The sequence below is a fragment of the Heterodontus francisci genome, chromosome 1 (genome assembly GCF_036365525.1).
Source record: "Heterodontus francisci isolate sHetFra1 chromosome 1, sHetFra1.hap1, whole genome shotgun sequence".
Lineage (NCBI taxonomy): Eukaryota > Metazoa > Chordata > Chondrichthyes > Heterodontiformes > Heterodontidae > Heterodontus > Heterodontus francisci.
The window spans coordinates 228,015,051-228,040,092 of record NC_090371.1 but is presented as its reverse complement, the minus strand read 5'-3'; the positions used below and the strand labels follow the sequence as shown (position 1 = coordinate 228,040,092).

The 25,042-nt window shown below is 45.1% G+C and overlaps 1 protein-coding gene across 1 annotated transcript in view; it reads right to left on the bottom strand.

The window, feature by feature from the left end:
* Positions 1-25,042, bottom strand: part of LOC137375211 (tryptophan 2,3-dioxygenase-like) — a 135,932-nt gene that overhangs the window by 69,016 nt on the left and 41,874 nt on the right. Inside the window, exons 6-8 of the mRNA XM_068042023.1 lie at positions 22,059-22,245; positions 18,656-18,763; positions 18,153-18,264 (exon numbers count right to left, since the gene is read on the bottom strand). Coding sequence (XP_067898124.1) covers positions 18,153-18,264; positions 18,656-18,763; positions 22,059-22,245 — 407 coding nt within the window. The remainder of the gene's footprint in view (positions 1-18,152; positions 18,265-18,655; positions 18,764-22,058; positions 22,246-25,042) is intronic.

Genomic DNA, 25,042 nt, shown 5'->3' with positions numbered 1-25,042 from the left:
TGGACTCTTTATTGAACCAGGATTGATCCCTTGGCTTGATGGCAATGTTCATGAGGTTACAGATTGTGGTAGATAACAATTCTGCTGCTGCTGATGGTTCACAGTGTCTCATGGATGCCCAGTTTTGAGCTTCCAGATCTATTCTCCATTTAGCACGGTGATAGTGCCACACAACACGATGTAGGTTATCCTCAATGTGAACACGGGACCTCGTTCTCACAAGGATTGTGCGGTGGTCACTGCTACCAATACTATCATGGACAGGTGCATCTGCAACAGGTAGATTGGTGAGTTCAACATCTAGTAGGTTTTCCCTCACCATCTGCCACAGGCCCAGTCTGATAGATGTGTCTGCCAGGACTCGGCCCACTCAGTCAGCAGTGGTGCTACCGAGCCACTCTTGGTAATGGACATTGAAGTTCCCCATCCAGGGTACATTTTTTTTTTTGTTCTTTATTCATTCATGGGATGTGGGCGACGCTGGCCAGGCCAGCATTTATTGTCCATCCCTAATTGCCCTTGAGAAGGTGGTGGTGAGCTGCCTTCTTGAACCGTTGCAGTCCATTTAGGGTAGGTATACCCACATTCTGTGCCCTTGTCACCTTCAGTGCTTCTTCCAAGTCATGATCAACATGGAGAAGCACTGATTCATCATCTGAGGAATGGTGGTAGCTTGTAATCAGCAGGAGGTTTCCTTGGCCATGGTTGACCTGACGCCATGAGACTTCATGGGGTCTGGAATCAATGTTGAGGACTCCCAAAGCAACTCCCTCCAGATAGTATACCACTGTGCTGCCACGAATGGTGAGTCTGCCTTGCTGGTGGGATAGGACATACCCAGGAATGGTGATCGTAATTGTGATGTCTGGGACATTGGATATAAGGCATGGACTCGATGGGCTGAATGGCCTCCTTCTGTGCATTACTGGCCCTATGATTCTATGACTCTAAACCTTTGTAGAATGATCATTAGGCCCCAACTGGATCTTGTGCATAATTCTGGGCACCGAAGTTTTCAAGGCCTTGTGGAGAGGGTGCAGAGAAGCTTTACTGGAATGGTATCAGGGATGAGGGACCTCAGTTACATGAAGAGACTAGATAAACTGGGATTGTTCGCTTTACAGCAAAGAAGGTTAAGGGAAGATTTAATAGAGGAGTTGAAAATCATGACGGTTTTCATAGATCAAATAGGGAGAAATAGGTTACACTGGCAGGAGCCTAGGTAGCCAGAGGACACAGATTGAAAATGTGAAGGAACTTTTTTTAATGCAGCCAGCTGCTGTGATCCACCCGAAAGGATAGTGGAAGCAGATTCAATAGTAACTTTCAAAAGGGAATTGGATAAATACTTGAGAAAAAATAACATTGTAGGGTTAATGTGAAAGGGCAGAGGAGTGGGACTAATTGGATAGCTCTTTCTAAGAGTCAGATCAGTGGCTTCCTTCTGGGCTGCATGATTCTGTGATGCAAGACTGGCCCCACAGATGGACCCCACATGCATCCCATCACAGGTCATATGCCTTCCTTTCACCCTGTGCACCGAGTCACTACTCTTCTGTCAGGCTGGGCGTGTGGAAGCTCCAAGCAGAAGGGTGAATAAATTTTTAGGGGCTCAGTTTCTAATGGACTATATAATGCTGCAGAAGTTAATGATCTTCGCAAGCAGAAATCAGCTTCTTCCTAACTCTACTGGATTTTTCTTAATCTATTTTTGCAGGTAAAGCTTAAAATGTTCAAATAATTGTTCTCCCAACATTACACTACATTTACTTAAGTCTTCCTTTCACTAAAATTAGCCATTACAGGAAAGCATGGCCCAAAGTTTCTCCATAATTATACTAGCAACTGGCTATACCTTTTAACCTGATTTGACTTTGCTGATAAAAGGCTACAATGCATGTAAACACAGATGAAATGTTAGAGTTCGGTTTCGAGTTAATAATTACTCAAATTAGAAAAGTGACAGAGAACATGTTGTAAAACCTGAAGTCAAAGGTTGAGAATATTCATATATGTTCAAGGTCACTCCTGTAGTGAACGAGCAATGATTTACCCATGGTAAACTGAAATACTCCCAATATTTGGTTTGTTCTAACATCGAGCTGGGCTACATTTAAAAAATTGTGAAATACTGTTCTCCATTGTTATAATTATTCACATGCTGTACATCGTAAAAACTGCCGAATAACAGTTCCGACTGTATTGTCTTTGGCTGCCACCCATTGATGACTTTTGACTGCGGTTATTTATTAATGGGCAGCAATGAAGTGATGGGTCAACTCCATTAAGAAATTTGGTCACATGAGCAATTGAACACAGACTTGCAATTTGGGAAAAGTGACTCTGGATTCGATCTAAAGTGCTACAAGGCTAATGTATTACTGTTCCGAAGAGGGGTCACTGACCCGAAATGTTAATTCTGCTTCTCTTTTCACAGATGCTGCCAGACCTGCTGAGTGGTTCTAGCATTTCTTGTTTTTATTTCAGATTTCCAGCATTTGCAGTATTTTGCTTTTATTATAATGTATTACCAGGGTGGTTCTGCTTTCTAATGCTGTCAGTAGAGAGTGGTGATCACAGGGAATGCATCTCAGGAATTCAAAGCAGCACTGCCCTTGACTTGCTGTCCATTATAATTCAATACAAAAAAAATCATTAACTGTGCTTGTGCGATTTTCTGAAGTGTACTCAGTGTGTACACTGCTCTTCATTGGAAGCATCAGTTTATGCAAACGCTTCTAATATAGTCTTAGGAATTTGCTTTCCAAAACTGAACTTACTGTTTTGAAGCAAAGGGTTCAATCTGAACTGTAGTACATCACCTTTACTACAGATGCTGTTAAAAAGAGTTTCAAAAAATCAAGTTTGGTGTGAAAGACTGAATGTTGGAAAATCTACAAAATTATCTATGTAGCAAGGGATGTGACAGACTCACATGTTTGTTTATGTAATGTTAATGCCATTGAGAAAGCGGCTGAAGTTGTTCAACACAGCAACTGTCACAACATTTCAAAGAATTAATTCATTAGGTGAAGCACTTTGAGACATTAATGTAAAAGACACTATATAATTTATTATAACCTGTTATAATCTGTTGCCATTTATATATTACAGGCTCATTTAAAAATACTATAGCAAGGACAGCACTGCCTCTCCATTCACTTTATGGAGGGCCATTACGACTGCAATCTCTCTCTCAGTTTAGCACTCCCAGTTATAACCCTGCCTGGATGAGATGGGCTGTGTACAGTGTAATTTACACTGAGCGCAATAAGGGGACATTAGTATGAGTGACTAAAAGCTTAGTCAAAGAGGTGGCATTTTTAGGACCATCTTAAAGCAGGATAAAAAAAAAGTAAAGACGGGAAGATTGAGGGAGGGAATTCTAGAGTTTGGGGTTTAGATGGCTGAAGGCAAGTCAGCCAATGCTGGGTGATGAAAGTGTGGGATGCACAAGAGGCCAGAGTCAGGAGGAAAACACATTTAGCACTATTCCATTATGGAACTCTTTAATCATGCTTATAACTGTGCTCTGTTCAGCTGGATCCAAAATAAATGTTTTACTGAACTATTCTGTTTTCTCTGCAATTTTCACTCCCTCTCAGGACATTATACAGTTCCAAACAAAAAACTTGTCAAAAACTTAACCAAATGGAGGGTAATTTTCACCCTTTTGCCAGCTGGGCAGTAGCCTAGCAGAGGTCATTACCTGCCTATTATAGAACCCACCAGATTTTTGTTCCAGTGACTCAGAAAGTTCTACAATGGGTGCGCCATCGGTTCCACCAGGGTATTGCCCAGGCAGTAAAGTTAAACATTAACTGAATATCTCATCTTCCTCTTCATCATATTGCCAGCTGTGTTGAGGTCCAAGCTGTCTGGTCTGGACAGATCCCACCTCCCCAAGAAATGGTTCCAATGTCCCAGGAATTGAAAGCCCTCCCTCCTGCACCATCTCTCCAGTCACACATTCATCTGCACTATCCTCCTGTGTCTATACACATTACTGCGTGGCAGTACAAAGATCAAAGAACAGTACAGCACAGGAACAGGCCATTCGGCCCTCCAAGCCTGCACCGATCTTGATGCCTGTCTAAACTAAAACCTTCTGCACTTCCGGGGACCGTATCCCTCTATTCCCATCCTATTCATGTATTTGTCAAGAGGCCTCTTAAACGTTGCTATCGTACCTGCTTCCACCACCTCCCCCGGCAGCAAGTTCCAAGCACTCACCACCCTCTGTGTAAAGAACTTGCCTCGCACATCCCTCTAAACTTTGCCCCTCTCACCTTAAACCTATGTCTCCTGGTAACTGACTCTTCCACCCTGGGAAAAAGCTTCTGACTATCCACTCTGTCCATGCCACTCATAACTTTGTAAACCTCTATCATGTCGCCCCTCCACCTCCGTCGTTACAGTGAAAACAATCCGAGTTTATCCAACCTCTCCTCATAGCTAATGCCCTCCAGACCAGGCAACATCCTGGTTAATCTCTTCTGTACCCTCTCCAAAACCTCCACGTCCTTCTGGTAGTATGGCGACCAGAATTGCACGCAACATTCTAAGTGTGGCCTAACTAAAGTTCTGTACAGCTGCAGCATGACTTGCCAATTTTTATACTCTATGCCCCGACTGATGAAGGCAAGCATACCATATGCCACTTTCAGTGACCTGTGGACCTGTACGCCCAGATCTCTCTGCCTGTCAATACTCCTAAGGGTTCTGCCATTTACTGTATACTTCCCACCTGTATTAGATCTTCCAAAATGCATTACCTCACATTTGTCCAGTTTAACCTCCATCTGCCATTTCTCTGCCCAAGTCTCCAACCAATCTCTGGAAATTACGAACATTTAGGTCCTGCTTCTTAGTCTCTTTCCTAGCTCCCTAAAATATGCTTGCAGGACCTCATCCCTTTCTACCTATGTTGTCAGTATCAATATGAACCACAACTGCTGCCTATTCACCCTCCTCCTCAGGATTAGATTAGATTAGAGATACAGCACTGAAACAGGCCCTTCGGCCCACCGAGTCTGTGCTGAACATCAACCACCCATTTATACTAATCCTACACTAATCCCATATTCCTACCAAACATCCCCACCTGTTCCTATATTTCCCTACCACCTACCTATACTAGTGACAATTTATAATGGCCAATTTACCTACCAACCTGCAAGTCTTTTGGCTTGTGGGAGGAAACCGGAGCACCCGGAGAAAACCCACGCAGACACAGGGAGAACTTGCAAACTCCACACAGGCAGTACCAGGAATCGAACCCGGGTACCTGGAGCTGTGAGGCTGCGGTGCTAACCAATGTGCCACTGTGCCGCCCTGTGCCAGGATGTTCTGTGACAGTCTTGACCCTGGTACCAGGCAGGCAACATGCCATCCCGAAACCCTGTCTGTGGTCACAAAAACACCTTCTGTTCCCCTAACTATAGAATCCCCTATCACTATTGCTTTCGCAAACTTCCTCGTCCTCCCCTGTACAGCTGAGCCACCTGCGGTGCCATGGACTTAGCTCTGGCTGCACTCCCCAGAGGAACCATCACCCTCACCTGTATTCAACACAGAATACCAGTTGGATAGCAAGATGCACTCAGGGGACTCCTGCACTATCTGCCTGTTCCTCCTTGGCTGTCTAGCCATCACCCATTCCCTCTCTGCCTGCATACGCTTAAGTTACAGAGTGACCACCTCCTCAAACATGCTGTCCACATAGCTTAACCTCGTGGATGCACCCAGGGACATCAGCTGCTGCTCAAGCTCAGAGCTCCAGCCCCTCCAGCTGATGAAACTTCCTGCAGATAGATAATTTTTTTTAATGCCCCACCATTGTCTCAAAAGGGATGAGGGCAATCAACTGTGCCTGCCCCTGCCTGTTAGATGCTGCCATCTGTAAGCGGACACAAAGGTAGCAGCTTGTGACTGAGTGCAGTACTCAAAGGGCCTTGCGGGGTCTCACAGCAATCCAGCAAACTGTCCTCCAGCAGATTACTGGGATTGCTGAGACTACGCCCCATAGGAGTGGTGCTGGCTATGTGCAGCATGAATCTGCTGTCCTTGTTCATGACAGCATTCATGCTCCCACCACTGCCACTCTGCCAGTGCCCCTGCTGTTGCCTCCTAGCCAGCTCAGACTGCTGCTGTCCATGCCGAGATGGTACAGTCCAAAGCTGGACCCACTAGGCCCACTGCTGCTTGTAGGCATGCAGTTGCCACCACCAGCCACACTGTAGCCACTGGGGTAGCATTGTGTAGAAGAATTAGTCAAGAAATCACCTGCAAGACAGGCAATAAGGAAATGCACCAAGGTAATTAGTTGAGTACTGCATAGAGTATTGGATGTTTTGTTGGATAAAGTTGGTTTGGAATGGCTGTTTTGTAGAGGTATTTATCTTAGTACTGTGACCAAAAGGATCCTGTGATGTTCTGTAACAGAGGGACGGTAAGACACTGTGCAATGCAGTTTGGGAGCCATGTGTCAGTGTGTTCAGTGGAGCCATTGTCAATGAGCCGATCACTGACAGCCCACCCGGAAAGGGGATGTGCTGATTGCCTCCTTCCTTCCTTCCGCTGCACCTCTTCTTCCTCTTACTGATGCTCCTCTTCCTCTACGTCTTTATTACTCCTCCTCACCTGTTCCTGAGCTGCTCACCACATCCCTAATGGCAAGGGCCGTGACGCACCAAGTGGTATTGACATGGAACTCCCTGCTTACGAGGGTGGTGGAAGTGTAGCCGATGAATGACTTCAAAAGGAAATTGGATGGGCACTTGAGGGAAATAAACTGACAAGGACTTCGGTATAGAGCCGGGGAATGAGGCTGATCGGATTGCTCTGCAAAGAACTTTTATTTTTTATTTATTCATGGGATGTGGGCGTCACTGGCTATGCAACATTTATTGCCCATCCCTAATTGCCCTTGAGAAGGTGGTGGTGAGCTGCCTTCTTGAACCGCTGCAGTCCATTTGGGGTAGGTACACCCACAGTGCTGTTAGGAAGGGAGTTCCAGGATTTTGACCCAGCGACAGTGAAGGAATGGCGATATAGTTCCAAGTCAGGATGGTCTGTGACTTGGACGGGAACTTGCCGGTGGTGTTCTTCCCATGTAACCGCTGCTCTTGTCCTTCGAGGTGCTCGAGGTCGGGGTTTGGAAGGTGCTGTCTAAGGAGTCTTGGTGCATTGCTGCAGTGCATCTTGTAGATGGTACACACTGCTGCCACTGTACGTCGGTGGTGGAGGGAGTGAATGTTTGTGGATGGTGTGCCAATCAAGCAGGCTGCTTTGTTCTGGATGGTGTTGAGCTTTTTGAGTGTTGTTGGAGCTGCACCCATCCAGTTAAGTGGAGAGTATTCCATCACACTCCTGACTTGTGCCTCGTAGATGGCGTTCAGGCTTTGGGGAGTCAGGAGGTGAGTTACTTGCTGCAGGATTCTTAGCCTCTTACCTGCTTTTGTAGCCACGATATTTATATGGCGACTCCTGTTCAGTTTCTGGTCAATGGTAGCCCCTAGTATGTTGACAGTGGGGGATTCAGCGATGGCAATGCCATTGAATGTAAAGGGGAGATGGTTAGATTCTCTCTTGTTGGAGATGGTCATTGCCTGGCACTTCTGTGGCGCAAATGTTACTTACCACTTATCAGCCCAAGCCTGGATATTGTCCAGGTCTTGCTGCATTTCTACACGGACTGCTTCAGTATTCGAGGAGTTGCGAATGGTGCTGAACATTGTGCAATCATCAGCGAACATCCCCACTTCTGACCTTATGATTGAAGGAAGGTCATTGATGAAGCAGCTGAAGATGGCTGGGCCTAGGACACTACACTGAGGAACTCCTGCAGTGATGTCCTGGAGCTCAGATGACTGATCTCCAACAACCACAGCCATCTTCCTTTGTCCTAGGTATGACTCTAACCAGCAGAGTGTTTTCCCCCTGATTCCCATTGACTCCAGCTTTGCTAGGGCTCCTTGATGCCATACTCAGTCCAATGCTGCCTTGATATCAAGGGCAGTCACTCTCACCTCGCCTCTTGAGTTCAGCTCTTTTTCCCATGTTTGAACCAAGGCTGTAATGAGATCAGAAGCTGAGTGGTCCTGGTGGAACCCAAACTGAGCGTCACTGAGCAGGTTATTGCTAAGCAAGTGCTGCTTAATGGCACTGTTGATGACAACTTCCATCACTTTACTGATGATTGAGAGTAGACTGATGGGGCGGTAATTGGCCGGGTTGGACTTGTCCTGATTTTTATGTACAGGACATACCTGGGCAATTCTCCACATTGCAAGGTAGATACCAGTGCTGTAGCTATACTGGAACAGCTTGGCTTGGGGTGTGGCAAGTTCTGGAGCACAGGTCTTCAGTACTATTGCCGGAATATTGTCAGGACCCATAGCCTTTGCAGTATCCAGTGCCTTCAGTCGTTTCTTGATCTCACGCAGAGTGAATCGAATTGGCTGAAGTCTGGTATCTGTAATGCTGGGGACTTCAGGAGGGGGCCAAGATGGATCATCAACTCGGCACTTCTGGCTGAAGATTGTTGCAAATGCTTTGCCTTATCTTTCGCACTGATGTGCTGGGCTCCCCCATCATTGAGGATGGGGATATTTGTGGAGCCACCTCCTCCAGTTAGTTGTTTAATTGTCCACCACCATTCACGATTGGATGTGGCAGGACTGCAGAGCTTAGATCTGATCCGTTGGTTATGGGATCGCTTAGCTCTGTCTATTGCATGCTGCTTATGCAGTTTGGCATGCAAGTAGTCCTAGGTTGCAGCTTCACCAGGTTGATACCTCATTTTGAGGTATGCCTGGTGCTGCTCCTGGTATGCCCTCCTGCACTCTTCATTGAACCAGGGTTGGTCTCCTGGCTTGATGGTAATGGCAGAGTGGGGGATATGCCGGGCCATGAGGTTACAGATTGTGGTTGAATACAATTCTGCTGCTGCTGATGGCCCACAGCGCCTCATGGATGCCCAGTTTTGCATTGCTAGATCTGTTCGAAATCTATCCCATTTAGCACGGTGATCGTGCCACACAACACAAAGGAGGGTATCCTCAATGTGAAGACGGGACTTTGTCTCCACAAGGACTGTGCGGTGGTCACTCATACCAATACAGCTGAGGGAGGGCGGTAGGTGGTAATCAGTGGGAGGTTACCTTGCCCATGTTTGACCTGGTGCCACAAGACTTCATGGGGTCCGGAGTTGATGTTGAGGACTCCCAGGGCAACTCCCTCCCTCCTGTAGACCACTGTCCCGCCACCTCTGCTGGGTCTGTCCTGCCGGTGGGACATGACATAAGCAGGGATAGGGATTGCAGTGTCTGGGACATTGTAAGGTATGATTCCGTGAGTATGACTATGTCTGGCTGTTGCTGGACTAGTCTGTGGGACAGCTCTCCCAACTTTGGCACAAGCCCTTAGATGTTAGTAAGGAGGACTTTGCAGGGTTGACAGGGCTAAACTGGCATTGACTCAATTGGCTAAATGGCCTCCTTCTGTGCCATTATGACTATGACTCTATGAATCTGGAGACACGCTCCAGTGAGTACTGCAGGGCTCCGCCAGAGTGGTCCAGGCAGCGGAACTGTTGCTTGAGGACTCCCATAGCCAGCTCATTGAAATTTCTTGTGGCTGCATGGCTCTCATTATACTCATGTGTGGTTGGACTGCAGAGCGGAATCATGAGCTAGGTATAAAGCGATAGCCCTCGTCACCCAGCATCCACCCTCTGGCATGACATGGTGCTTGACATGGTGGCTCAAATATTAATTGAACAGCAAACTGGTGCAGAATAAAAGAATCATGATTACTGCCAGAATAGCGGGCATTACCAACATGATGTGCCGAGCAAGGTCTCACAACAGCTGAACACTCAGCGAGTGGTAAGCTTTGCGGTTGCGGTGCATCTCAGCATTGAGCTGTGGTGCCTGCAAAGGCACATGTGTGCAGTCGATGGCACCCTGAGCCATGGGGTAGCCCGCTATCCTTGAAGAGCTACTTGCACCCTCCACCTGCATCTCACTGGTCAGAAAGAACACAACTCTCCTGGCATAAAGAGCATCTGTCATCTCTGATGCAGCAGTGGTCAGCGAACTGGGAGATGTTACAGGTATCGCCTGCTCCAGCTTGGAATGATCCCCAATGTAAAGAAACTCAAAGCCACTGGCAGCATCATCCTTGCTCTGCTCTGGCTGATAAAACACAGAAGATGCACACACTGCTTCTGGTTTAGGTTGAAGTTAGAGAAATGTTCCTGGAAGACCTTAGGCAAATATGGCCTCCTACTGAGAACCCCTTCCTGTCCTCCTCCTCCTCTCTCTGTGAACAGTTTTTTGATGCCTCTGCTCCCTTCTCAAGCTGCAGGCCAAGGGGAATGGTAACAGCCATGACTGAGAGCAAGTGGTCTGATCAGAACCAAGGCCTCCCTGTTGATGTCACCAACTTTAAGAAACTTTGCAAGCCATCAAGTACTTCTACAAATTCAAACGGGGCTAGCAGAAATTAATCAGCAACTAACCTGATGATCCCGTTAAATAGCACTGCTGGGGATCTTCCCTGCTGTGGAATGCATGTTCAGCTTTGTGTGTTTAAGAGAGGGCGTTAGCTATAGCAGTGACGTTGAATATGCCAGTGCTCGTGTCAAATCAATGTTACCTGCTGACTGAAGTTACAATCTTCCTACTCTGCATACTTTTGATGCGCAATCCTAATGCCCGCATTTACACCTTCACGAATAAGGTGTTCAAGATGGGCTCTGCCAGATGTGTGTACACGCAGTGCAGATGCCATTTTGATACCAAAACGGCATCCACAATGCCAAAACTATGGGCACTTCAAGACTGAATTTTGTGGCCAGCATTTTCACTTAAAACATCAGTAATTTCCGAGGGACTCTTCCATTCTGGTGCTGTAACTTCACCACTAGATTGGCTGAAACCCCAGAAGAGCAGGCCCTCATTTTAATTAGAAGACAGATTTGTCCGATTGGTTTTAATGTCAATTAAAATTCAGCACACTGCAGCAAAAATGAGTTCAGGGGTATTTTACCCCATTTGGTGGGTAAGTCAGTGGGAAACACAATATATTCACTTAGTCCAGAGTCCACCCGTTGTGTATTGTTGTTGTAGTTTTAGCATAGCTAGGGCGTTGTTGATAAAGTCTCGGCGTCTGGATAAGGTCAACTAATAACTTATTATTTACACATCTGTATTTACACTCTCCACAAGCCTCTCTAGCTAGCATCCTTTGTGCTGCTACTCTCTTCTTCCAAAATCCATTACCATGTGACTGTTACATCATCATCACTATGGTGGGAGGGTTTGCTCTCACTGTCTCCAGCATTAACCCTTTCAAGTCCTTATACTACATCTCCCCCCAAGTCTTTAGCCATACATTTTCTTTAACATATATACATTCCTGGCTTTACCTACTACTCTTTCTACCCGCCCCCCAAGTCTCTGACTTCACAGGTTTAGTCTGTTAGGACGCTTTATGACTCTCCCTGATCTTTTTCTAGTCTGACTGGGTTGATCAGTAGTCTTCCTTGTAAGTCTGGATCGCTGACTCATTTGATATTTATTAAGAATTGTAGTATTCTGTTTGCTCTGGATTTCTTCATCATCATCTGCTTCTTCCAAATAAATGATTGACTGTTCCTTCTGGGGAACAGGGATAATGTTTCTTCTAGTTTTACATATGTTCCCTTCTGTTGTGAGTACCACATATGATCTCTGGTAGTTTCCATTTCTGTGGATTATAGTACCTTCTCTTTCTAGGCCTTGTATCCATACTCTTTGGCCTTCATTCAGTTTCAGTAAGTCTCTGGCACAAAATCTTTTGTTGTAATTTCCAGTTTTTTGCCTTCTACAAGAGTTTTCCTGGTCTCTTACTCTCTCGTAGTCCCAGATATCCAATTTTTTAAGTCAACACAGGAAGTTGCGTTCTTATCTTCCTGCCCATCAGTAACTGTGCAGGTGACAGTCCTCACATCAACAGTGTAGATTGATAAATTAGAAGTGCGGTTGAAAGAACTTCATTCTTCTTCAATAAGGTCTGTACGGTTCTTACATCTCTTTTTGCTTTACCATTCGACTGTGGATAACGTGGTGAACTTGTGAGATGTTGAAATCCCATTCTTGTCACAAACTGTGTGAAATATTCATTTGCAAGCTGTGGTCCGTTGTCTGACAGTACTTCATCAGGGATACCATGTGTCACAAAGGTGTCTTGTAGAACTCTTATAACTGCTTCAGTTGTCGTTGAATACAACCTTCTCACTTTTATCCATCTTGAGAAATAATCAATGCTGATTATGTAGGACTTTTTGTTGAATGTGAATAAATCCATAATTAGATGCTCCCAAGGTCTGGTCGGAAATTGAGTAGTTAACAGAGGTTCTGGTCTTTGTATTGCATAGATCTGGCAGTTCTGGATCACATTTTCAATGTCGTTGAAAATTCCTGGCCACCACACTGATAATCATCCCTTGCTCTGCACTTTGTTATTCCCATGTGACCTTGATGTAGACATTCCAAGATATCCGATCTATGTGAACTGGGAATGACTAGTCTGTCATTATAAACTAGCAAATTATCGATGATTGTGAAGTATTTTCTATATTCAGAGAATGTTTTCATTGTCTTCCCACTAGGATGTTCTTGTGGCCACCCTAGTGTGCAATACTGCCTTATTCGAATACATTCTTCATTGCTTTTTTGAGTGTGATGAATTTCTTGCAGTTTCTGTATACTTGCTGGCCATTGTCGTACAGTATATTGCGAATATGACTATCTCGTCCACAAAATTCACATCTTGTTGTGCCAGATGATCTATCATTGCTCTTGATAGTGCATCAGCAGACATTTGCATCTTTCCCTGGACATATACGGTCTCGTACGTATATATCAATCTTAAACTAAATCTTTGGATTCTTGCAGCCATTTTTTGCGATTTCCTTCTCAATCAACCAAAAATACCAAAGGTTTATGGTCTGTCTCGATGACGACTCTCAATCCAAAAATGGAATCAGAAAACTTCTCACATGCTTCTTTTTCAATTACTGCATACCTTGTTTCTGTCTCAGACAAAGCTCTACATGTGTATAATATTGGTCTGCAAGAACCATCAGGTTGATCCTGGAAAAAGACTGCCTCTAACCCCGTGGAGGAAGCGTCTGTTGCTATTGTCGTAGGTAGTGTAGGGTTATAGTGTGCCAAGATGTTCGGGGATATGAGCATTTCTTTAAATCTTCCAGAATTCTTGTTCTTGATGTGAACTCCAACACCACGCTTGATCTTTTTTGAAAAATTGTCTTAGCAGTTCTGTTACCTGCGCTAAATGAGGTAGAAATTTAGCTAACAGATTCACCACTCCAAGGAATCTTTGGAGCTGTTGAATGTAAGTAGGAGTAGGGAATTCTGTAATGGCTGTGTCTTCTATGGGTCTGCCTTATACCTTCACTGCTTACTATGTGTCCCAAGAAACGAGTTGATGTCTTGGAGAATTCTCACTTCTTGTTCAGTGTTAGCCCTACTTCTTGAAGCCATTGTAAAACTGCTCGAACTCTTTGGTCATGTTTCTGTACTGACTGCCCATGTTCCAGGATGTCATCCATGTGACAAATAAGTCCCTTGAGCCCTAAGATGTTAGAGATAGACCTTTGGAAGATCTCTGGTGTGGAAGTTATCCCAAATGGTAACCAATTGAAACAAGACCTTCCAAATGGAGTTATAAATGTGGTTAGTAATCTTGAGGTCTCATCTAAGGGAACCTGCCAAAACCCACTATTGGCATTGAGTTTGGTAAACATGGTGCTCTGAGACAATTGTGCCAAGCTGTGAACCACTGTGGACATTGGATGAATTTCCCACACCACTGCTTTGTTAAGCTGCATTAAATCCACACAAATACGAAGAGTACCATTTTGTTTTGGGACTGGAACCATAGCTGAACACCACTCCATTGGTTTTGTAACTGGAGAAATGACTCCCATCCTGGTCAACATGTCCAGCTGGTCTTGAACTTGGTTCATCAATGGGTATGGTATCTTTATGGGTTTAAAGATAAATACTGGTCTGGTATTTTCTTTAAGTGTGATTCTATACTCTGTACTGAGTCTTCCTCGACCTGAGAAAAGTTTCGGACAGCCTGCTTGAAAGGAACTGTTTATCTGTGGCCGTTTGACTTCATTAATCTTCTTGATCAGATGCAGGTCTAAGCATACTTTTCTATTTAACAGGGAAAATTCCTGGTTTTGCAAGACGTATGATTAGATTAGATTAGAGATACAGCACTGAAACAGGCCCTTCGGCCCACCGAGTCTGTGCCGAACATCAACCACCCATTTATACTAATCCTACACTAATCCCTTATTCCGACCAAACATCCCCACCTGTCCCTATATTTCCCTCCCACCGACCTATACTAGTGACAATTTATAATGGCCAATTTACCTATCAACCTGCAAGTCTTTTGGCTTGTGGGAGGAAACCGGAGCACCCGGAGAAAACCCACGCAGACACAGGGAGAACTTGCAAACTCCACACAGGCAGTACCCAGAATCGAACCCTGGTCCCTGGAGCTGTGAGGCTGCGGTGCCTCACCGTATAAGGTTTCCATAATTTGTCTCCTTCCATATTGAAGAGTTGCTTGAAGCTTACCCTTCACTTTCAGTTGCGCCCCCCGGCCCATGCAGCTGTGTGTCCGCTAGGGTAGGCAATGTCTCATCAACCATAGAACATAGAACATAGAACAGTACAGCACAGTACAGGCCCTTCAACCCACGATGTTGTGCCAAACCTTTAACCTACTCTAAGATCAAACTACCTACCTACCCTTCATTCTACTATCATTCATGTACCTATCCAAGCGTCGTTTAAATGTCCCTAATGTATCTGCTTCTACTACCACCACTGGCAGCGCATTCCACGCACCCACCACTCTCTGTGTAAAGAACCTACCTCTGACATCTCCCCGAAACCTTCCTCCAATCACCTTAAAATTATGTCCCCTGGTGATAGCCCTTTCCGCCCTGGCTATCCACTCTATCTATGCCTCTCATCATCTTGTACACCTCTATCAAGTCACCTCTCATCCTCCTTCGCTCCAATGAGAAAAGCCCTAGCTCCCTCAATCTTTCTTCGTAAGACATGCCCTCCAGTTCAGGCAGCATCCTGGTAAATCTCCTGGTAAAGGTCAACCATGACTCTTGGTCTGACAGAACTGTGACACCTGCATCCAGTTTGAAATTCGTTAGATGTCCATTTACATAAATGTCCGCTGTCCAAAATCCTTGTTCTGCACCATTAATTTCTCCTAGGAAATCTCCTGGTTCCTTTTCTGCTGGAAGTTGATGCCCTTCATTCATTGCTCTTTGTGTGAAGGTCTTTTGCTTTTCGATTTTGAGTGAAGAGGTCTTGCTCTGGCACATTTTTCCATAATGGCCTATCTTTTTATCATTGAAACATTCCGCTTTACTAGCCGAACACCATTCCCAACTGTGGGTCTTCCTGGCTCCACAGGCCTGGCACGGTTTCCCAGTGTCATGCACCTTCTCACCTGTGTGTGCCTTCTTCTCTATAGATTGCCTCTCTGTCTTTGGTTTCAGGAACTGTAGTCATTGGATTTCTTCTAATCCAAGGCTTCTCTTCAGCCCACAGAATGGCTCTATTTTGCCTTTGGACTTTTGCCTGTCGTACGATCTGAATTGCCTTCTCGAGTATAAGGTCATCTTTCGACTGTTAAGAGATCTGAAAAAGATTCATCAGCTATTCCGGCAACTATTTGATGCTTCACCTCCCGAAGGACGTGGATGAGCTTTCCGGACGTCGATGGTGGGCACTGAGGAAATGGCTTATTACCTGCACCAGATTCCACCCCCCCTCCCCCCCCCTTTACCCCCCTTCCACCCCCCCCACCCCCGTCCCCTTCCCTGCTCCACCCTCTCAGCTCACCCCCTCACAACCCCGTCCCAGCCCGCCCCCCCCTCGCACCATCTTCACCCCGCACCCCCTTCCCCTGCACCCCCCCCCCCACCCCCTCCCTCTACCCCTCCCCCTTGCATCCCCTCCTCCCACCGGCACCATCCTACACCTGTGTAGGGGCCCCAACAACCCCACTGCCTTGTGGGCGTCTCGGGAGAGACCAAGGCTAAGGGAGTAAACCCTAACAGAAAATCCGGAGCGGAACCCCGCAGGCGGTCATGTGTCACCTTTGGCATGTTTCCGGCAGTTCCTGCAGCCATACTGGTGCCAAACGTCGTGTCCTGCACTCCTTTGGACCCCACCAGAAAGGCCGAGAGGGGGGTTTTGACGACTGGGCAACTCTCAACCTCCATAAATTTGCCCAGGCATGCGCCATGAAGAGGTCACTCCACTGACCACCTCCAGGCGCGTATCCATTGTCTCTCGAGATAAGGAGGCCCAAAGATTTGGTCCCTTATCAGTTCCACTTTCAATTCTCTTTCAATTCACATCCCTCAGCCAATCTGTACAGATCAATTATAAAATAATCAATGAATTTGCTAATCTTCTGGACTTGCTTGTTAAATTTGGCTCTTTCCAGAATTTCGTTACTGCTTAAATTGAAATATTTGTCACAGGCTTGTAGCACATCCTCAAATTTATCAGAAGCCTCATTTATTCCTTGCTTCACAATGCACCATCCGCAACTGCACCCATAGAGTATAAAAGGGTATTTACGTGTTCTGTTTCTGATTTAGTATGCAGCTTGGAAGCTATCCTAAATCGTAGGGGTCGTTTCCTCTATAAGGACCAATTTTGTACCTGATTGGGTCCTTCCTGCTTGTGGAAGCTTTCAGGCATTCTAAATTTTGAATCCATTTTGTTTTCCTAAGCTTTATTAAGCTTTTTAGGGTATTTCCTTTTCTTTTTAAATCGTTTTGACATTAATCGAGGTGTTTGTGCTTTTTCTGGGGTTTTCCCACAGTTTCTCCCCACGGTATCTCTCCACAGTCTGGTAGAATAATGGCTGCCGACTCTGCCCGATTCCCGAGTTGCCTTTTCGCTAGATATCAACTTCTCTGTGTTTTTTCTACTCAACGCGATGTTCACCAAAAATGTCCCCTTTTAAAATTATCTCACCCGATCCTAGACCATCGCCCAGTACTGAGACTCGGAACTCAATCGCTGGACCTGGACATTTCATTGCAGACCACCACGCTTCTGTGGTGCATTCTGAATGTCTGCACAGCTGACTCACCAACTGTCTGCATCTACTTCGGCTATGGAGCAACTCTGGAGCTCTTTGCAGTCCCCTCACAAGATCTGCTGTACTCTTGGCATTACTTCACAAGGTGTTCCAGTATTTTCTGGTCGTTTTAACCAGTGCCACCATATTATGTGTTGCAGTTGTAGTTGTAACGTAGCAAGGGCATTGTTGATAAAGTCTCGGAATCTGGATAAGGTCAACTAATAACTCTTACTATTTACACATCTCTATTTACACTCTCCACAAGCCTCTCTAGTTAGCATCCTTCATGCTGCTACTCTCTTCTCCCAAAACCCATTACCATGTGACTATTACATCATCATCACTACAGTGGGAGTGGGTGGTCTCACTGTCTCCAGCATTAACCCTTTTAGGTCCTTATACTATACCACCAACCAAGAACAGATAAGTGCATGGGAGCAAACTTCCAGGGTGTGCCATGAGGGGAGGAGGGGTGCATGGGGCTGGTGGTATGTTCACAGCAGAGGAAGTGTGAGATTTACTTGCTCATTCCAGAGGAGAACTTCCAAATCTCTTGGCCCGACAAAGGAATTTATAAGAAATAGTGAATTACTTTTTGGTACTATTCTGGGCCTGATCCGGTTTCCTGTCATCAGGTAGGCCATGTGCTAAAAAAAAGCCCCTGCTGGTTTTGGATGGGTATCTTTACCGACAATGAAAATACTGGAAGATCGGCTCCAGATGGCTCCAAGGTGGGTAACTGACTTGGGAAATTTTAACTGCCCAGTTTCCTCGAGGAGGGTGGGATGAAGATCACATGGCAGAAAATCACATAACCCCAATAGAAATTCTACCCCAAAATGTTCCTGATCCTGTCAGTTGCAATGTTTTCCCATTATTTTCTGCTTTATTGAAAACACAAGTGTCCTTTTTTACTCTACAGTTTGCATCCCTACCTTTACTCAACAGATGCTCATGACGCTTTTCATCGAACAGTGATGTGAGTACTTCCTTTTGTCTGTTAAGTTCCGACAGCCTATCTTGCTTCCCCTCAAATGCAGGCTTTGACTTTTGCAAAACAAAAAAAGATTGTGCAGTAGATTACCATTTGAAGATTGCATATGCTTTATACTTTTCTCTTCTAATATCTGCAAATATCATTTTACTGTATAGTTTCATATAAAATCATAGCACCACATTAATCTGATTTTTAACAAAAATGTTTATATCTCATTACTCAACATTAGCCATACTTAACCTATCACAAATTCCCTTTTATTTGTATTATAATTTAATTATGCCTTTTCACAGTTTCAATTTATGTCAGTGTACATTTATTTTCATTTATACAGATTGCTTTTCCAAGAAATTTTAAACGGTATGCACTCTGCTTTATTGACAAGTACATAAAGTATTCATTGATGTCCTATACTGGTATCAGTCTGATGATGGTGACTACCTGGATATCTGAAAATTCTTCCCTCACTCCTCTTTCAACGTTGATTTTCAGTTTGCCCCAGAAATCAAACCCATCAGGCTCAAGTCCAGGGGTTCTCTCCAGCCATTGCTTAAAACAAAAGCAAAGATACAATGTTAAAATGTAATCATGATTGAAAATAAGTAGATCAACATGAGTGAATTCCCTGTCCCACCCTCAGCACAAATGATTAATAAGCCCATCCTCCCACTCCCAATGAGTAGTGGGTGACCATCACCTATGCTCAGGAGCATTGAATAATCAGCACAATGTCTCAGCTGGGGCTCAGTTGATAACACTCTCACCTCTAAGTAAGGGATGGGTTCAAGTCTCACTGCAAAGACTTGAGCACAAAGTGCTAGGCTGACATTCCATTGCAATACTGATGGGGTGCTGCAATGTTGGAGGTGCTGTCTTTCAGAAGAGCTGTTAAACCAGAGCCCTATTTGCTCTCATAAAAGATCCTACTTTTTTGAAGAAGAGCGTAAGATTTAACCCCAGTGGCCTGTCCAACATTTAATTCTGAATTAACATCACAAAAATGTTTTATCTGGTCATTATCACATTGCTGTTTGTGGGAGCTTGCAATGCACAAATTGGCTGCTGTGTATTCTACGTTACAATAGTGACAACATTGCACAGGCTGCAGAGTGCTTTGGGATGTCCTGAGGTTGTGAAAGTTGCTCTGTAAATGAAAGTCCTTCTTTAAAAGCATCAGAACTTCGGGTCTATAGTATTTACAGGTGAAATATGAGTAGAAGTTGTCAAGTGAAACTTGCTCCATGCACCACTTACTGTACACATCAACTTTTGACCATTATCAATTTTTGTGACCGAGTTTTCAAATACATCTTGACCTTCAGTGCTTTGTTTTACAGACCAAAGAAACCATTAAAGTTGTGCTTCCATTATTACATTCTAAAAAGTTTACCAAGGCAGATGGTGAAATGAGGGCAGGAATTTTACCAGCCCTTTGGAGATGGGCTGGAAGGCAGGAAGGGTGGTGAAATGGTATCAGAAGGCATCAAGAGGGAAGCCTGACTTGTTCCCGCTGCCAGGGGATATTAGCAAAGGTGGGAACGGTAGCTGTTCAGCTGCCTGCCGACTGGAAGTGGGCAGCCAATTTCGTTGATGGCCAGATCACCAGAATTTTACCAGACTTGGAATGGTCCCCCAAGTGGTCAATCCGCCAGCTGCAAGGAGGTGGCATCCCATTGGCTTCCCAGTGGAGCCTTCCTTTCTGGAGGCTCCATGGCCGAGGGAGGGGCCCCCAGGGGGCAATGGCCACCCCTGCAACTCCAAAGCCATCTCTAGAGAGTTCTATCCTTCAGTCACTGGGGACTGCCTGGCTCTGGCACATCCATGACTTACTTACCAGCCCTTCGAGGGCGCATCAACATGAAGGCGCTCTCTCCTCCTTGCAGCCTCAGCAGTGGCCACCTCTTTCGGTGGCGCTGCCAAGGCTGCAGAGCTGCTGGCCACCTGATTGGGCCGGCGGCTCGGAGAGGCTGGCCCCAACAGTGGCCTTTTAATTGGCCGCCACGAGTAAAATTGCTTCTACGATCCTGCCTTCTGCCAACTCGGGCTCTGGAGCCGCATTTGGTCCCAGTGTCGGGACCCACGGCATGCCGGTAAGATTCCAGTTGTGATGTTAGTTCAGATAAATTATAGTCAAATTTGTGGCAAATGTGTACTGCTCCTCACATACAGGAAGATGTCTCAAAATGCTTTACACGATGCTGGAAGAATGAAATAATAACAGAAATTGCTGGAAACACTCAGCAGGTCTTGCAGCAACTGTGGAGAGAGAAACAGAGGCCTCAAATTTATGGCGGCAGCCGCAAAAAATGGCGGCCCACAGGCACGGGCTTTACTCTGCAGAGCCACCATGATATTAAACACGGCAGCTCATTTATATGGCCGGGGTGGTCCGCCCCCACCCCCCCCACCCAATGACGTGCAGGGGATGGGCAGTCTGTCCCCGGCAACAGCATCCAGTGCCGCGGCGCAGTTGTTGACACCATTTTTAAATGGTTTTCAGCCCATACATTTAATTTAAATTTTTAAAGGAATATGCACTTTAGATTTAATTTTAAAATACACAAAATTTTTCTCTCCCCTCTCCCACTCCCCAATATCCATTTAGTTCATTCCTTGCTCTCTCACCCCCCAAAATTCTTAGCTTGTGTACCTGACCTTGCCTCCCCAAAGTTCATTAACTTTTACCTTCAACCCCTTCCCACCATCCCCTCCACCAATCAGAATAGTTTACGCCGCTCTCCCCACCCTGCACTGCTTCCCCCCTCCCCACCAGTGTCCTGCATCAGATCTCTGAATGGAAATCCGAAGGCTGCGGCAGTGCCGGCCGCTGCCACCAATATGGCACCAGAACGGACGGCGGGAGCAGGTAAGTATTTAATTCATTGATGAACATTTTTTTGACAATGGTAATATTAATCCCGTCACAAATCGGCAGGGTTAGGGTAAGGCCTCACCGCCGGCGGCAATATGGAGCCGGGTCTTCCCAGCATCAAGGCCCGTGGCTGGCCTCTCCCGGAGGCATTTTCCGGGCCCCCACCACGACCTTGGACGTTGTGGGGGGGGGGCCTGTAAATCCAGTCCAAAGTTAACGGGGGGAATTTTATGTTCTCCCCATGGTGGGGTTGGATTCAGGGAGAGTATAAAATCGAGTGGGATGGTGGCAGGAGGGCGACTTTCCACTGCCATCCTGCCTCTGCCAACATTTAGTCCGGGGCAGGAAGGCCTATGATCGGCTTTCCAACCCCGCTGCCTATTGAGGCACTTAATTGGCCATTTGGCCCTTCGAGCCTGCTCCACCATTCAATACGATCATGGCTGATCATCCAAACTCAGTAACCTGTTCCCGCTTTCTCCCCGTATCCCTTGATCCCATAAGCCCTAAGAACTATATCTAACTCTTTCTTGAATATATTTAATGATTTGGCCTCAACTGCTTTCTGTGGTAGAGAACCAGTTCTCTATCCATGTCAGTACCTTACCCATAATCCCAGGTGCTTTAATTTTGCATGCTAATCTCTTATGTGGGACCTTATCGAAAGCTTTCTGAAAGTCCAAATACACCACATCCACTGGTTCCCCCTTATCTATTCTACCAGTTACATCCTCAAAAAATTCCAGTAGATTTGTCAAGCATGATTTCCCTTTCACAAATCCATGTTGACTTTGTCCGATCCTGTCATTGTTTTCCAAGTGCTCTGCTATTACATCTTTTATAATGGACTCAAGCATTTTCCCTACTACTGATGTCAGGCTAACCGGTCTATAATTCTCTGTTTTCTCACTATCTCCTTTTTTAAATAGTGGGGTTATCATTGGGTAGTGACTGAATCTCAATGTTGACTACCTCTACCAGATGTAACAGTGTTGGTTCCAGCTCAGATTGAAGGAGTAACTCATTGTCTTTCCCTATGAAGTTGTCCTTATAGTGCTTTCTGCTGTAAGGAACTCGCAGACTCTCTGGAACTCCAATCTTATTCTCCAGAAGGCGAAACTGCAGGCTCTGAAATCCAGATGCAGGTACTAAATAATTCCTTTAAAAATAAACAATAATTAATTAGCATGTTACGGAAACATTATAAATAGATTGAAATTAACTAAGAACTGCATTTTTTTCTTTATATGTATAATAAACCATATGTTGGCTTACAATTGGCTTTTCCTTATGATTGTACAGGAATATTGTCAGCAGGGGCACATGTAAGATTAGCCTATCCAGTAGGCACAATGAGGGATTTCATTGTATACCCACAGGGTCATGCTGTCATATGACTAGATATAGGCTATAAAGTTACTCTCCGGATCATAGGTTACATAATACAGATCTAAAATTTATGATACATTGTATGGTTACACTTAATGCCCTCTGAGATGGCCTAACAAACTACTCAGTTGTATTAAGAAGGCCCAAGACAACATTCTCCGAGCAATTAGGGACAATAAATATCCTGAAAACAAATAATTAAAAAACAAATTAGCATTGGGTACTGTCCATAGAAGGAGAAAGATTAGAACTGAAGTGCTAAATAAAGAGGAGCAGGAGTCATAACGCCACTTAAACCTGCTCGAAGATTCAATAAGATCGAGGCTGAAATTCTACATCAATTCTACTTTCTTGCCCTATTCCCATATCCCTTGATTCCCTTAGTGTCCAAGAATCTATCAAATCATTCATAGTCCTGAATATCCTAAATGAGCATCCACAGCCTTCTGGAATAGAGAATTCCAAAGGTTCTCTTCATCTCAGTGCTAAATGGCCAATCCCTTATCCTGAGACCATGGCCCTAATTCTAGGCTTTCCAGCTGGGGCAAACAGCCTCTCAGCATCTACTCTGTCAAGGCCGCTTAAGAATTGTAGACGTTTCAATGAGCTCTCTTCTCATTCCTCTAAATTCCACAGAATATAGGCCCATTCCACTCAATCTCTCCTCATAGGACATCCCTCTCATCTCCAGAATCCATCTACTGAACCTTTTTTGCACCCCTGCAAAGGCATGCATAGCCTTCCTTGTGCATGATGATAAGTCACCATGAAAGACGTTGTGAGCAATTGAGAAATTGCTGTGTGTCAGAATGCCAGATCAAAAGAAACCCATAGTCCCTAAGAAGGTTTCAAGCAAATACTGTTTAAACTTGCCAAATGGCAACAAGAAGTGCAAAAAAAGGAGAAATGAGAGTTACTCCATCTACATCTACAAGATGATGCAGCATGTTCACCCCAACTCCGGTATTTCCTCCAAGGCCATGAGCATCATGAACTCATTCGTCAATGTTCTTTTTGAATGGGTGAAGCTTCCCACCTGGCCCACTGCAACAAATAAAGCTTTGCACAGTATTCCATGTGTGGTCTCACTAAAGCCCTATTTATTTGCAGTAAGAGAGAGAGAGAATTGTTAGCTATAATCACACAGCACTGATAGATTGAAGAGCAATGAACAAAGAACAAAGACCAGTACAGCACAGGAACAGGCCATTCGGCCCTCCAAGCCTGTGCCGATCTTGATGCCTGCCTAAACTAAAACCTTCTGCACTTCTGGGGTCCGTATCCCTCTATTCCCATCCTATTCATGTATTTGTCAAGATGCCTCTCAAACATCTCTATGGGACGTGCTTCAACCACCTCCCCCGGCAGCAGGTTCCAGGCACTCACCACCCTCTGTGTAAAGAACTTGCCTCGCACCTCCCCTCTAAACTTTGCCCCTCTCACCTTAAACCTATGTCCCCTAGTAACTGACTCTTCCACCCTGGGAAAAAGCTTCTGACTATCCACTCTGTCCATGCCGCTCATAACTTTGTAAACCTCTATCATGTCGCCCCTCCACCTCCGTCGTTCCAGTGAAAACAATCCGAGTTTATCCAACCTCTCCTCATAGCTAATGCCCTCCAGACCAGGCAACATCCTGGTAAACCTTGGAATAATAAATAATTAATAATATAATATATAATAATATAATAATGGTTGAAAATAAATTCCTGTTTATCTTCTCATTCATAGAACATGTACAAAACAGTTAAAAGACAGGAGAGAAAAAAGGGTTAAAATATATTTAAAGTTATGAACTCTCAAGAATGACTTATTTCATTGGTGATTTTATGATAATTACAGATATATTTTTTCAGGTTTTCATTTTTCAACTTTACTTCTCAACCATGCTGTCTTCAACACAATGAACAGGCGCGGGTTAATCACATCTTGTGATCTCCGTGATCCCCATGCTCGTTTTCAAGGGTTGGTCAAATTTTTGTTATATTGGTTTGATGATTGAAGCCCTGAGAAGATGTTTTGAGTTTTTCGAGGGGGTGACCAAGAGGATTGACAAGGGCAGGGTGATGGATGTTGTCTCCATGGACTTTAGCAAGGCCTTTGACAAGGTCCCGCATGGTAGGCTGGTCCAGAAGGTTTGAACACATGGGATCCAGGGTGAGCTAGCAAATTGGATACAAATTGGCTTGGTGATAGGAGGCAGAGGGTGGGAGTGGAGGGTTGTTTATCAGATTGGAGGCCGGTGCCCAGTGGTGTGCCGCAGGGATCAGTGCTGGGCCCTCTGTTGTTTGTCATATATATTAATGACTTGGATGTGAATGTAAGGGGCATGATTAGTAAGTTTGCAGATGACACCAAAATTGGTGGTATAGTAGACAGTGAAGAAGGTTGTCTAAGGTTACAACAGGATATAGATCAACTGGGAAAGTGGGCAAGGGAGTGGTAAATGGAATTTAACGCAGACAAGTGTGAAGTGATGCATTTTGGGAAGTTAAACAAGGGCTGGACATATACAGTGATCGGCAGGGTCCTAGGGAGTGTTGTTGAGCCAAGAGACCTTGGGGTGC